The sequence below is a fragment of the Capsella rubella genome, unplaced genomic scaffold (assembly GCF_000375325.1).
Source record: "Capsella rubella cultivar Monte Gargano unplaced genomic scaffold, Caprub1_0 scaffold_7, whole genome shotgun sequence".
Classification (NCBI taxonomy): Eukaryota; Viridiplantae; Streptophyta; class Magnoliopsida; order Brassicales; family Brassicaceae; genus Capsella; species Capsella rubella.
Window position 1 is genome coordinate 13,922,733 of NW_006238917.1, and position 15,875 is coordinate 13,938,607.

At 31.5% G+C, this 15,875-nt stretch overlaps 2 protein-coding genes and 1 pseudogene across 7 annotated transcripts; 2 read left to right on the forward strand and 1 right to left on the reverse strand.

Moving 5' to 3' along the window:
- Positions 1-3,581: 3,581 nt before the first annotated feature.
- On the reverse strand, positions 3,582-7,532 carry LOC111829561. Of its 6 annotated transcripts, none has more exons than XR_002832933.1 (4): positions 7,212-7,532; positions 7,057-7,114; positions 4,019-4,716; positions 3,582-3,867 (listed from the first exon to the last, which is right to left on the reverse strand). XR_002832933.1 is itself a non-coding variant. In XM_023778887.1 (4 exons), the coding sequence occupies exons 1-4, from the start codon at positions 7,430-7,432 to the stop codon at positions 4,666-4,668; spliced, it is 255 nt and encodes an 84-aa protein (XP_023634655.1). In that variant the 5' UTR covers positions 7,433-7,532; the 3' UTR covers positions 3,582-4,665. The 6 variants fall into 6 exon arrangements, 4 of the variants coding, with proteins under 4 accessions (XP_023634655.1, XP_023634654.1, XP_023634653.1 ...); XR_002832932.1 differs by having other exon boundaries at positions 3,582-3,922; XM_023778887.1 differs by having other exon boundaries at positions 3,582-4,716; positions 7,212-7,325; positions 7,401-7,532.
- A 3,696-nt stretch (positions 7,533-11,228) lies between these two features.
- On the forward strand, positions 11,229-12,022 carry LOC111829708 (annotated as a pseudogene).
- A 279-nt stretch (positions 12,023-12,301) lies between these two features.
- LOC17879911 (SPX and EXS domain-containing protein 1) lies at positions 12,302-15,692 on the forward strand. Its single transcript, XM_006283621.2, has 13 exons — positions 12,302-12,586; positions 12,716-12,837; positions 12,914-12,952; positions 13,038-13,130; positions 13,232-13,348; positions 13,512-13,607; positions 13,738-13,851; positions 14,039-14,092; positions 14,270-14,317; positions 14,634-14,784; positions 14,881-15,046; positions 15,124-15,193; positions 15,278-15,692. The coding sequence occupies exons 1-13, from the start codon at positions 12,505-12,507 to the stop codon at positions 15,524-15,526; spliced, it is 1,401 nt and encodes a 466-aa protein (XP_006283683.1). The 5' UTR covers positions 12,302-12,504; the 3' UTR covers positions 15,527-15,692.
- Positions 15,693-15,875: the final 183 nt, after the last annotated feature.

The window sequence follows — 15,875 nt, forward strand, 5'->3', positions numbered from 1 at the left end:
GATACTATTTACTCATGTGAATTTTGATAACGGGTTTTTTGCGGGTTAAAATATTTTAGTTCGTTGCAGGCCAGACATAGCGGACGAGTTTAACTCGCTTGACAACTATATTTAGGTCATTTGTTTCAAGAATTTTTAGTGTTTTTTGTTGTTTTTACCTGGTTTGATAGTTTACGATTTATGTAGAAATCTAGAATATCACTAATCAGGTTTACACTTGATCCGTGTCCGCTATCATGTCGATTTAAAGCGATTATTATTTCAAACATTCAAAAATTTGAAGAAAGCAAAGCAAACGTATGTGTGGCTCTGAATCTCTTACCTATTGTTTTTATATGTTAGACTAAAATATATAATCTCAAATGAGTATTCAAACCACTATTGTAAGATGGAAAAGCATGATATATATGGATGGGACTCTACGGTTATGAAATAGTCACATTTTTGGTTTTTTTTACTATTTCTCTTTTATGTAATGTTCTTAACTTAACAAAAACAAATCTGATAATTTCTTTATCTAAATCGAATTAAAAACAACATGAAACTGGTACGAATTCTTCTAATTATGAATTAAATACTATTATTTAAAAATATGTTTACAAACTTAACCTTGCATGTATGTAATATATTGAAATCAACTCCGCACGCACGTATGTAATACGAACTTTTGAAATCAACCCCACACGTACGTGCGGGTCCATCCCTAGTAATTATTAAGATTACATAATACGGTTGATTAACTTGTGAAAAGATAGTAAAAATGTGGATTTAACCCATAATATCGATTCAAACTCTTCCATTTATGCAACATGCCCTGCAATATAACATATATGTGTTATTTTAACATGTACTATATAGGTCATGTGAAAGTATATTAAAATGAGGATTTAACCCGTAATATTGGTTCACTCTTTCCATTATACAACATATCCAACAATATTATAATTCGTCTGTGTCATTTTTGATATTTGGTATGTTTAAATACTTATAATTTTAAACTTTTTATTAAGTTTAGATATACAAATTATAACAGTTTTAAATTCTTAAATTTCTAAAATTAACTATATATAGTAAAAATTTAAAAGTTTAATTTTGTTAACCGAACTAAACCATATATATATATATATATATATATATATATTTCTGAATTTTGTATGTTATGAAGTGAAACTTCCTGCCCATTATGATTTGGATTTATTATGATCTTATTTATAATATGACTTTGAATCATTCTCTAAATATGTTAACTAATGTGGAACGATGAACACACACTTCTAATATATTGATTAAAAATTTCCCTTTTTAAAACTTCGAATAACAGTGCATGCAAAAGAAATAGTGTTTTACTAACATTTTGTATTTTATGATGGTTCAAAACGATTTAAAAAATAAACTCAAACAAAGATGATAATTCTAATTTTAAATCTTGAAAAATATTATATTTATCTATATTATTAATTTTGGAACAATATGTGGATATTTTAAATTTTATAATTAATGTTAAATATTTTAAATATGTTTTGTAATATGGATAGAAGGGAGAATTATTTTGCTAAGTTGTTTAAATATGGATATAGCAAGACATACATTATATTTGTTTTTGAAAATGAGGATGTATTTCTAAAATATTTTTCAAAAATACTAGTATAGAACTACAGATTATAACAACCACTTAGATGAACATATGAATTAGTAATACTTAGGGCAATTAACCTTTTATCAATCCAACATGTTGTTGACGTAAGAGAAGATGAACCTTCGATTCTAAGAAGCAAGGATTTGTAGTTTTGGTTCATAATAGAGATTCAACTGGTTTTAGTTGAGAACCAGAGTTGAATGATTTCCAATTTACAACTTCAATTCACATTCATGAGAGAATTTGTTATTATTCGATGATCGAGTCAATGAAGAGAAGAAGAACTTTGGTGGATTAATTTTGTAGATGATTAATATGTACAATGCTTCCTCTCGGTATGCAATACATCTCGGGACAATGTTTTAGTTTTACGTCATATGATGTTGGTTTTTACGGGTTTTAGTTTAGTATTAAAGTTATATAATTTGAATGTTAAGTGTTTTAAGATTTAACCTAGGCCTGAGCATATTAACCGCATCCGAAACCCAAACCCGGATCCGACCTGTAATAAGCAGTTCGGTTCGGGTATGGATACTATGAAATACCCGATCGGATTTCATTTGAGAAAAATAGCCAAGTGGCTATAGGAATTGTTTTTACTAGTACTAGACTATCTTATTATATAAAGTTGTGTTTTCAAAGCTAGTCATTAATAAGATTGTGACACGTGTTAATTGAATTGATAAGATGTTGACACGTGTCAGATAATTAGTTGTAAGAAATTATATAAATCTGTTTTCAAAAAAAAATGAAGCTTCTTTTATATCAACATATTCCGGGTTAGAATCCTTCTTTTTTTTTAACTCTTGATTGATTATTTATTGCAAATTATGAGAATTGTTACAATGACGATTCTACTACCGACAATTCTGTCCGACCCTTTTAGATTTACCACAAATTACACCTTTTCCTGACGACATCTCTTTCTCCATGCGTAGAATCACGGCGAACGGCTCTAATTGTGCATTGTTATAGATCTCCTGTAAGCTTATCTCTTTGATCTGCAAATTAAATAAATCGCATTACCTGGACGTCGAACCCCAGACCTCTTGGTGTAGAAGCTTTAAACAACCTTTCGTCAACATATTCCGGGTTAGAATCCTTCCTCCAGCATATTATTTTTAAGGGAAAAAAATAAATATTTTTGCAATAAATGAGGCCAGTACATTTTGCACAAAAACCTTGCAGAATCATACATATAAAAGTAAAGTCCCACTTTCTCCTTATTGGTGGAAAAACATTTAAGCCCTTCATTTAAAAAAAAACATATATATATATGGGGTTATTGTCTAATTGGGCCTTTATTTGTGATAATCATTCAATACAAAATGTTTATGATAATCATTCAATACAAAATTAAATTACACCATAAGTTATAAACAAATGGCAAAGAAAATGAAAGGAGTTAATTATATATATGGGGTTATTGTCTAATTGGGCCTTTATTGCCCAAAATCTTTCAAATTGGGCATTTCTATCCGTCCTTCCAGATTAGGGCATTTTTTAAGTTTCGAAATGACGCTATTGCCCTCTTTCGTCGTGCGCGTGATTTGAATCGGCTTGAAACTCGGTAACTGCTCCGGCGATTTGATGTTATTCAACTGTTTTGGGTTTTTGTGGATGGTAATTGATGATGTGTCTCGTGGGAGCAGTAGATGTATGGGTTACAACGTCGATTGTTGAGGATATATTTGAGTATTTGGTTTTCTGTGGACAGTTTGAGAAAGGGGGAAAAAAATTTACCAAAGAAGAACCGAGTAATTCGTTAACGAATAACCGTCTGATAGAGAGAAGGAGTTATGAACGATGAGGTTAGTAACCATATCCTTACTCTGTTATTACGAATCTTAGTAGTTCCTTGTTCTGCATACACTTTTTCTAACTTTTCTTGAATAACCTTGGTTTGTCTTCTTTGGTACTTTTATCAGTGCGGTAGTATTTGAGGTAGTTAGAACTCTTCCTTATGTAGTTGTCAGATGCCTAAGTTGAATACAACGTTTCACAGTAATATGTTTTATGTCGTGATTGCTCTTTGATGTGTGTCTAACTCTCTGGTCTTTTTTTGTTTTACAGTCGGAGGATGTCGTAGTGATTGTCGTTGCAGGCAGTTGGGAATTGAAGCTGGAATCTGGGATTTCGTTCTTGCTAAAGAATGTTATGCAAGGAATGTGGCTATGAGGATGTCGATGAGCTGTGAATCACTGGTTCGCCATGTTAGTGATGAGTTTGAGCTGCAGACAATGCAAATGATGCCAAAACTGAGTTACTGGCTTCCATCTCAGCTATCTATGTTCTCAGTCAACCGCAGACCTCCAGTTATTATTACTAGCACAGTCGGTCTAAGGAACTTTATGAATGTTCGTAGAAGTTGCATTCACTTACATTTGTTGCTGTCTTTGGAAGTTTGTTCAGTTGATGGTAATGGTGGGATGAGCTTGAGGAAGATATGTGTTAGCAAACCTGGTGATATGATTTGCAGGGAGATGATGTAGATGAAACTAATCCGCCGATCAGGTTTTATAGCATAGAATTTGTTCCTTCACAAAGCCCTGAAAGGAATACTGAAAGGAATACTGAGAGGACAACTCGAGAAGGTCTTAGGCGTACGCTATTCCCAGCTAGTAATGATGTGGGGTTATCAAGCAGAGGCCGATTAGGAGCAGGTATTGGTGGTTGGGGAGCTGTTGCTAGTGCTACTGATACAACGGTGAAGACAACAAAAGCAGCCAATATATCTGTTGTCGGTGGAGACGACGCACATGAAAGCCCAGTCAATTGTTCGAATTCCACCAAAGAGAAACGTAAAGGTTGGCCACCATAGACAAAACACAATGCATCACTGTGAGGAGTACAAAGTTGTCTACATAACATTTGATGGACTAACTGGCCAGATAAGGAGCAATATCGAACATGCAACGAGAAAAGTTTACCAAGGGGAGATGCCAACAACGTCTGTAGCTCAGGCAAGCCAGCTAGGATATCTAAAATGTCTACTAGGTAACGTGGTCTTGAATATGAGTTAATACGAACTACGTGACCTGGATAACAATCAACATCAAATATCCTTTGAGGTAGGTCCCCTGAGAAAAATAACGACAGCATAAAGTTAGGAAAGTCTTCAAACAAATATTATTTTTAAAGCAATCGCACACGTTGACAATAAGACAAATACAGATAGAGAAGATGGAAGATGACATATAAAGTAGATAAAAAACATAAAAGATGGTGTAAGAATAAGTTAACTGCAACAGACTAATTGAACATTCAATTGAGTAAGTAACCATACATATGAAGTAGATAAAAGACAGAGAAGATGGTGAAAGAATAAGTTAAGTAAACCCTAAGGAGAACATACTGATGGAAGCCAAGCAAAATGAAATAAGTAACGAACATATGAACCAGATAGAAGAGTTTGAAGATGGTGAAAGAATAAGTTAACTAAACCCTAAGGGCAACATGTAGATTCAACCCAAGCACACCACCATAAAAAGTTAGTAAAGTCTGCTTATTGAAAAGCAAAACAGACATATTGAGAACAGCTTTTGAACTACATAAAAGACAGAACACATGGTGAAATAATAAGTTAACTACACCTTAAGGGGAGCAGACTGCAACCCATATACAACACAGAACATATGGTGAAAGATTAAGTTAACTAAACCCTAAGAGGAACATACTGATAGAAGCCAAGCAAAATGAAATAAGTAATGAACCAGATAGAATTGTTTGAAGATGCTGAAAGAATCTGTTAACTAAACCCTAAGGGGAACATGTAGATTCAACCCACTAACAATCACAGAAAAAGTTAGTAAAGTCTGCTTAAAAATAGTTTTGAAAAGCAAACAGACATATTGAGAACGACTTTTGAACTATATACAACACAGAACATATTGTGAAAGAATAAGTTAACTAAACCCTAAGGAGAACAGAGTGGAACCCATATACAACACAGAACATATGGTGAAAGAATAAGTTAACTAAACCCTAAGGAGAACAGAGTGGAACCCATATACAACACAGAACATATGGTGAAAGATTAAGTTAACTAAACCCTAAGAGGAACATACTGATAGAAGCCAAGCAAAATGAAATAAGTAATGAACCAGATAGAATTGTTTGAAGATGCTGAAAGAATCTGTTAACTAAACCCTAAGGGGAACATGTAGATTCAACCCACTAACAATCACAGAAAAAGTTAGTAAAGTCTGCTTAAAAATAGTTTTGAAAAGCAAACAGACATATTGAGAACGACTTTTGAACTATATACAACACAGAACATATTGTGAAAGAATAAGTTAACTAAACCCTAAGGAGAACAGAGTGGAACCCATATACAACACAGAACATATGGTGAAAGAATAAGTTAACTAAACCCTAAGGAGAACAGAGTGGAACCCATATACAACACAGAACATATGGTGAAAGATTAAGTTAACTAAACCCTAAGGGTAATATACTGATGGAACCCAAGCAGGACCAGATAAGTAACCGCAGATATGAACTAGATAAAAGAGAGAACATATGGTGAAAGAAGAGGTACACTAAACCCAAAGGGCAGCAGACTGATGGAACCCAAGCATGATGAGATAAGTAACCAAACATATTGAAATAAAATAAAAGACATAACATATGGTCAAATAAGAGGTTAACTAAACCCTAAGAGCAACATGTGGATTCAACGCAAGCAAGACCAGATAAGTAACCGCACATATGAACTAGATAAAAGAGAGAACATATGGTGAAAGAAGAGGTTTACTAAACCCTAAGGGCAGCAGACTGATGGAACCCAAGCACGATGAGATAAGTAACCGCAGATATGAAGTAGATAAAAGAGAGAACATATGGTGAAAGAAGAGGTTTACTAAACCCAAAGGGCAACAGGTAGATTCAACCCAAGAACAATGAGCTAAGTAACCAAACATATTGAAATAAAATAAAAGACATAACATATGGTGAAAGAAGAGGTTAACTAAACCCTAAGGGCAGCAGACTGATGGAACCCGAGGACGATGAGATTAGTAACCACACATATGAACTAGATAAAAGACAGAACATATGGTCAAATAAGAGGTTAACTAAACCCTAAGAGCAACATGTGGATTCAACCCAAGCAATATGAGATAAGTAACCGAACATATTGAAATAAGATATGTATATTGAACATCAAGTTGAGAAAACCATAGAGAGCAAGCAATCCAGTAAACTCTTTAGGCATTGATTACCTAAACCCTAACGGTAAAGTCAGATGAAAACCGAGAGATACAGTATAACACAAAGGCACAAAGACAACATATAAGAAGCAATTTCATAATACTTTGAAGCGCATGGACTTTGAAATTGAGATAGGTCAACTAAGTAAGCAACAAAATAAGAGAACTACGTCATCAGATAGTAAACCAAGAGGAAGTGTAAGCTTTTACCCGGTGAGGCTGAACTGCTAGATTGAGGAGGAGAGGAAGACATGCTCCCCGATGAAACCTAAAAAGAGGAGAACAGTAAGAAACGGATTTAAGGAACAATATACGGTGCGGGACAACGAAATGAACAAAGGAGATCAGACTGAAGTAAGATTCACCTGCAATTCGAGTAGCAAATCCACAAGTTTCCGATCGAGTAAATGAACAGAGGAGATCGGTTGGGAGTAAGAGTAAGATGAGGTTCAACAAACGAGAGATGTAAGTGAAGATTTCTGGGTACAATTATAGAGAGCAAATATCAGAGGATTGAAATAAAATCGTGTAAAGCAGAGAACAGAAGCAATTACAGGTGAGTTGCATTGATGTGGGATAACGTCATCTATGTCGGAGATGGATAAAAAGCAAATCGTCGGGAAAAGAAAACCGACAATAAGGTGTACAATAACAGAGGCTAAACTTGTAATTGAACAATGCTAACAAATGCCCAATTCTATAAGGACAGAGATAAATGCTTAATTGGACAATACCTTTCCGATTAAATACCGATCCCGTAAATTTCTCATATATATATATATAAGGTTCCACTCTCTCCTTATTGGTGGAAAAACATTTAAGCTCTTCATTTAAAAAAACATATATATATATATATATATATATATATATATAAATGTTTATGATAATCATTCAATACAAAATTTAATTACACCATAAGTTATAAACAAATGGCAAAGAAAATGAAAGGAGTTAATTATATATAAGATTCCACTCTCTCCTTATTGGTGGAAAAACATTTAATCCCTTCATTTAAAAAAAACATATATATAAGTAAATGTTTATGATAATCATTCAATACAAAATTAAATTACACCATAAGTTATAAACAAATGACAAAGAAAATGAAAGAAGTTAATTATATATATATATATATATATATATATATATATAAGGTTTCACTCTCTCTTTATGCTCCATTTTATATATATTTTATTAAAAATTTAATATTTATTTACCAAAAAACACATTTAATCATATACATTAATTCATACTTTAAATCCACACTTACTACTATAATGTAACTGAAAATTATATAAATTTTTATAAGTAAATTGGTTTTTTATTAAATTTCAATTAAACACACTATAAATTATAATTATGACTCCTCTAATTTAATTAATTTAAAAATGTAACTTACATAATTTCTTATCCAATAAATAGCCATTCTCACATCCTCCTCTACCATATCTCATATCTTCATTATTTTCTTTGTTTTTTTTAAAAAAAAGTTCTTGCATGGGGTGAAAACTCAATTAAGATGTCATTGAAAGAGTTTGATTAAATATTTGGTTTAAACTTTTGTTTTCAATTTTATTTATTTTTTGTTTATATGTATTTTTCATTTCTTCATTGTTTTTTAATATTTTTAAATGTAATATATATATATATATATAATAATTTATGGTTATAAGAAAATTATTTTATTGATGGGATTCAAAAATATTGAATTCTGACCATTGCACAATAAGAAAATCAAGTAAAGAAACCATCTTAGATCTTTTACTTTGGATGTTTGTTTCTTTCTCACATATTCATGTATATTTATTTTAATTTCAAAAGTATGTAATTTTTTAACAAAATTATTGTTTGTTATGTAATTACCAAACCAATTTGTAAGACATTATTTTAAGAATAATGATCCTTATATTTAGTTTGTGATTCAACATGTAATAATTTAAAGAACATTATAATTTTTGTTAACTTTGAATTTTATACTTGATTTCCTATCTAAAAAACAATTTAATATTCAATTTTCTATCTATTATATATACTAAATGGATGAAAAATATAACTAAACCTAGAAATATAACTTAAATTAAGAGAAATATGAAAAGAGTTTAAAAAATAAAATTATTTTTTGGGAATTTTTAAGGTTTCACTCTATCCTTATTGGTCCATTTAGCATTTATTTTTTAATTATAATATTTATTTATAATTAAACCAAATATCTAACACATTTAATCATATACTTTAGTTCATACTTGAAATCCACACATTACTACTAAATTGTAACTGAAATTATATAACTTGTGAATTGACTATTTGTTTCCTCCATTAAATTACAATTAACACACTATAAATTATAATTATAACTCCTCTAATTTGATTATTTTAGAAATATAAATTACATCATATTTTATCCTATAAATACTCATTCTTACATCCTCCTCCACCATATTTGATACCCTCAATATTTTCTTTGTTTTATTTTTAATGTTCTTGCATGGGTTGAAAGTTCAATTAAGATATCATTGTAAGAGTTTGATTATATATTTGGTTTAAAATTTTGTTTTCAATTCTATTTTATCTTTGTTTTATGTACTTCTTCATTTCTTCATTGTTTTCTTATACTGTTAAATGTATAATACATATGTATGATAATTTTTTATGGCTATAAGAAAATTACTTTATCGATGAGATTCAAAAATATTGATTTCCGACCATCACACCATAAGAAAATCAAGTAAAAAATCATCTTCATTCTTTTACTTTAGATGTTTGTTTCTTTCTCACATATTCATGTATATTTATTTTATTTTCAAAAGTATGTAATTATTGTAACAAAATATTTTTTTAATATAATTATCATTCCAATTTGTAGGACAATGAAATAAATAAATTTTTATACACAAACAAAGGTAATGTGTATGTATATTTATAAGCTTACACACATATTTGGATAAATTTAAACATTTTTAGTGATTTTTTTGATAAAGTTTGACAAAGGGATAAATTCTCTCAAAACTCAAGTGGTATTTTTGAATGTTAAAAACTCAAGTGGTATTTTTGGAAAATAAACTTCATAATGGTATTTTTGGAAAAATACTTATTTTAGTGGTATTCCAAAAATACCCATTTTAGTGGTATTTAAGATAATTCCCCTTAGTAATATCGATTCAAACGACCAAGTGCTAATAGTTCAATTGGTAAAGATCTCTGGCAAAAGCTTAGAGGTCGCCGGTTCGAGTAGTACTTGGGACGAAACCATATAACATGCTTTGGTTTCGGGCCTGAGGGGATGTATGGGCTTCGGCCCAGAACCTCTTTGATTATTCAAAAAAAAATATCGATTCAAACATATCCCCTCATACAATCCGCATATAAATGTTAATTTTAAAATAAACATAATTTGTAATAATTTATTTCATATGTATTTCGCATAATAATATTAACCCATTTTCAAAATATATATATACACGACATGTTTACATGATAATAAAAATATATTGATGTAGTGGTAAAAGAGTTGCATTGGTATCAATACAACTCGGGTTCAAAACTAACCTCTAACATAGGGGCCGATTGGTTGTGACTTTTAAGGCTTTAAAACAATTTTAAAGTCTTAACAGCTATATTTTTGCCAATCAAGATTTTTTTACTTTTATTTTTTTAAAACCTTTAAAGCCACTTTATTTTTTTCCTTCTTTATTTTCTCTTTATTCTTAAAGGCTCAATATTACGGCTGTAGAAACTTTATAACAAATAAGTTTTAAAATTTTTTTTTTTCTTCTCCCTATAATAATTAGAAACTCTCTATAGATTTATATATATTTTTTTTAAACTTTTTTTTTGTAAATTAATTATCAGCATTTTTTTTCCTTTCTTTTGACATCCACTTTTCTTTATAAATTTAATATTTTTAATATCACGATTGTATTTTCTTATATTATAATAAACTTTATTTATTTGTCACTATGTTACATATGGATAAATACTGATCATTATATATTTATAAAAATTATATATAATAGCAAAAAACAAATTCAATTTTTAACAGTTAAAGTGTCTAGAGCCAAAGTTTCTACTTTCTACAACAAAAGTCTCTACATCAAAAGTTTTTACAGTCACAGTCTCTACAGTCACAAGTAACCGCCGTTACCAATCGGCCCCATAATACCTTTTAAGGAAAAAAATAAATTTGTTGGCAATAAATGTGCATTAAATTTTCTCCAAAAATGCTTGCAAAAATAATATAGTAGATTATTAAATGTCATATTAAGAAAAATCAAAGCATTAAATAGAGAGAAGAGACAACAATTAAAGTGTGTGAAATCATTATGAGCGTTTGTATTTTGTTTGTGTATATTATAAGTTAGAGATTGTAACAAATCTATGCCCATGAAAAATTTTATTATAAAAATGAGAAAAACTTTGCTATTTTTTTTGCTTATCCTCATTTCCTTTGATTGTATAAACTCTTATTTGATGCCTCCTCTTTACAGAAAATTCAATGTCGAGATAGTAAATCAACTTCAATTTCACAAGAAACTAAGGGTTCATTGCAAGAGCAAAACTCATAATTTCCAATCATTTATCTTAATATCGGTGAAAATTTCCAATTTAAATTTACTATCCATCTAAAAACTTTGTACTGGTGTAATTTATGGCAGGTAAGAAATTCATTTTAAGTATTATTATTGAGGAATTTTATCAAGTTGACTTGGAATTTTGGTTTAATTTCTTGCATTTTATGTTATATAATAGGCTTGGTTTTTATAAAACTTTGTTAATTTAGTGTCACTCAATTAAATTTAGTTTCTCACCATAATATATTTTACTTTACTATAAGTTTAATCAATTACTTTAATTTTATTTTTGTGTGTTTAGGGACCAAATTACAAACACTACATGGTTTTTGATGCATTTCGTCCAGACAAAGATTTTATCGATGGTACATGCACTGGAATGCATCCTAATGTGTGTAGATGGACAGCAAAAGAAGAAGGGGTTTATATCCGTAATAAACAATTTCAAGGAGAATATTATATGTTTAAATGGGATGCTCCAACAAAAGCAAGTGAAATAGATCATGTTAGTGCTCCTGAATCTGAATTTGAAATCTAATTTAATCATGATATTATAATCATATTAAACGGGTTTTGTTAAATATTTTAATCAGATCTTATATTATACACAGTTTATAGGAAAAAGTGTAAATATTACATCGGTTAAGTATTTTGGATAATAGTTTTAAATCATGACCAAATATTATAACCATAGTTATTTGCGATGCTAGATATTATGCTTAACATAACTCCTCTAACAATGGTGGACCTAAACATACGAAGCCCAAAAAAAAATTACTAAATGATAATTACAATTAACAAAAATAATAATAATAATAAAAAAAAAGAGTCTTTCTAAATCTTAACGGAAAAAAAGAAAATAGAAAAGAAGAGTTTCGCTTAATCTCTACTCAAATGCGTTGGAATTGAAGATCTACAATTACACAAAGGCGAAACCCTCACACAAGACTATACTACAAAAATTTCCCAATTTCTCTCTTCTGGGTTTCTCTGTATCTCAATCGATCTGGCTTTGACGATGATGAGAGCTTCCTTATAAGTATAAAGATTCGATTTTTATGAACACCCACATAACCATGAAACTCTGGTCATGTTTGAAAATCCAGCAACAATCTCTTCGACCAGTCCTCATCTTCGTAAATCTGGTAGCAAATCTGTTTTCATTGATCCTGGTAAGCCCAGTTTCTTCTTTTCTCAAACAATGCATGATGTGTGGAAAAAAAAAAATCTGATCTTGTAAAGAGATCTATGAACATGGGACTTGTGATTTGTTAAATTTGGGTTCTTTTTGTTGTGTTTAGGTGTAGACGTTTATTTAGGTGTTGGTGGTGGTGTATCAGAAATGGGTGACCTTAAAGGTTCAAGTTCACCACTTCATATTACAACAATGGTTCCTTCTCCAATTTTCCTATGGAGATTTAAGGTTTGTTTTTTGAAAATGATGGTTTTTTATAAGTGTGCTCTGTGAAAGTCATGTGCTTGATTTGATCATTTTTCAGGTTATTTTGTTTCTTTTTTGGGCTCTGTGTTGCTGCAAGGTGAGTTCTTTTGGTGTATGTTTTATATTTCTGAAGATTGTATCTTGTTTGAGGGGAGGATGATGATTGTATCTTGTTTGAACAGATTGGATGGGATTCAGTTATGAGAATGAGTATTGATCTCCGGGATTTGTTTTTGTATGAAGCTTTTCTTTATTACAACCCTCTTCTTCTTGTGGTGAGTTCAGAGAGTCTTTATACTCTCTTTTGGCCTTTTGTTAGCTTTTTTTCTTTCTCATCTGAGTATATGTCTGGTTTTGTGGCGTTTGAATACTTCAGACTATGATGGTTTGGCTATGGGGAGTGAATTTATGGGTGTTCTCTCAAGGAAGTGTCAATTATGCCAAAGTCTTTGATCTTGACCATAACCACCTTACTCATAGAGAGATGTGGAAGGTATTTAAGTTCATATCAAGTGTTTTTGTTTTTTTTTCCGGTTTTGTCAATATGAAGAAGAAGATTGCTTCTATAATAGTTAGACACACTTCTCTGTTTCCGTATTGTTCTCAGTTAGTGTCTGGATCTTGTTGTTTCTCTATTGTGTAATATTTGGCTGCAGTGTAGCATGTGGATGACAATCATTGTGCCAACTAGCATGACAGCGTATCTATATTTGTATTCTCATGGGGAAGTATCTTTGGCAGCTTCACAACCGGTTAGCTTTATGTCCTTCTTCTAATCGTTATTGGAAATGTTATGCTTATTGCTTTTCTCTGTTACCTCTTTGTTGCATGCCAGATAAATCTGCTAAGGTATGTCTAAGTTGTGTGTTGTCACTGATGCAGGTGCTCCTGTACATTGCTTTTGCTTTGGTTCTGATATTTCCGTTCGATATTTTCTACTTGTCATCTCGATATTTCCTGCTGAGAACATTATGGAGGATAGCTTTTCCACTGCAGGTAAAGTGATAAAAGCTGTTGATTGAAATTAAACTTGCGATTGACAAATCTCTAGGTTTTAATTATAAGAGTCATGCTTGATCAATGTCGTGTGGATATTTTTTCTTCAAAATCTTACATTATACTGGACATTTTGTATAAATTCCTTTAAGCCTGGATATCTGACACGAGTCTATTTGTTTCACAGCCAATTACATTTCCAGACTTCTTTTTGGCAGATATTCTGACCTCCATGGTAAAGGTATGAAATTTCAAATAGTTCTGCGAAAGAGCTTCCTTACTTACTAATAATTATGATTTCTTTGATAATGGACTACAAGTGGAATTGGTTCCACATCTCTTTGGCACTTTAATTTGTACCTATTGTGCTGCTGATACTTGATTCTCATTCATGATTGACATTGGTAACTATATGCAGGTATTTTCCGACTTAGAGCGCTCCGTCTGCCGAATGGTGCACAGACAGGTAATTGGTTTACTCAGTCTATTCATTATTTGTGACATATAATATAGATTAGAAATTTCTTAGGCTGGAGGAACTAGTTCCATTCTTTTGTATAATCTGGAACAAATAGATTCAATCTGTAGCTATGGAATATTTACCCTAAAGACTGCCAAACACTTGGATATGATTTATCAGCCAAATATTCTCTATCTTAGTTTTGCTGATGAACCAATTGAATCCTGGTTGTGTCTGTCTGACCTACACGGGTTTCATACTGTGTTATTTGCTGTGAAATGTTGAGACAATATGACGTTAAAGAGGTTTCCTGGACGTTCAGGTCGCAACAATTGCTTGGTTTGAAGCTGATGCTGTCTGTGGGAGTCATCAAATTGCAATTCCATTGGTTCTTGTTTTCCCCTACATTTGCCGTCTTTTGCAATGTCTTCGACAATACAAAGATACAAAGGAAAAATCATCTCTTTTAAATGGTAAAAGCCTAACCTATAAGCATTGTTGTTAAATTGTCCCATATATTTTCTTATCCTGTCATCAATCTTATATATGATCCATGAAACTTTTTCCAGCTCTGAAGTACTCAACAGCAGTGCCTGTGATCTTCCTTTCTGCGCTTAAATATCATGTGATGGCCGATAGCTGGACATCCTTTTACCGACCACTCTGGCTTTTCTCAAGTGTCATCAACTCACTTTACTCATTTTACTGGGATGTAACTCGAGATTGGGACTTAAGGTAATAGGATGAAACTTCACCTTCTGATCCAATAAACAGTATTTGCAATTATAACATAACTTATATCTGTTATGCAGCGGTTTCACAAAGATATTCAAGTTTAGCCGTCCAAGTGCCATATCAAATCTCTTATATGGCCGGCAATGGGTGAGACTCAGCTTCCATTAAAACCGCCTTCTGTTTTCTTCGTATTGCGATATCTGAAACTATCAACATATTACGAGGTTGCAGGTGTATTTCTGGGTGATAGGGAGCAATCTGGTACTGAGATGCGCATGGACATACAAATTATCAGCACATTTGAGGCACAACTACATAACAGTGTTCACAATTACAGCCATGGAGATGTTTAGACGCTTTCAGTGGGTATTTTTCAGAGTAGAGAATGAATGGAACAAGATCACCAAATCACATCCAATGGGTGAGATTTCACTTGAAGAAGACAAACTACTTGGTTCTACTACACCTCATGATGTTTAGCATCACCCACCTTTTTTGTTTATTTCCTCTAATCCTATGCAAATTTCTTGTTTTCCTACTCGTCTACTCAACTCTTATAGACACTTTTAGAAAACATTATACACAATTTTTCATGAATTAAACCAAATTCAATGAATTATAGATTAATGGGTAACTAGTTTTGAGTGATGACATCAAATCATGTAACTAAACTTGTTCTAGTGTATTAGGAGTGGGCAATGCTCATTTCAGGTAAAAGGTTAGGTAAGAACAATTATGTTAACACATCTTAACTCTATAATTAGAGTTTTGCATTATTGTTTTGGTTGTTAAATACAAGTGGATGGTATGGTTGAAGTGCTTAATCAAA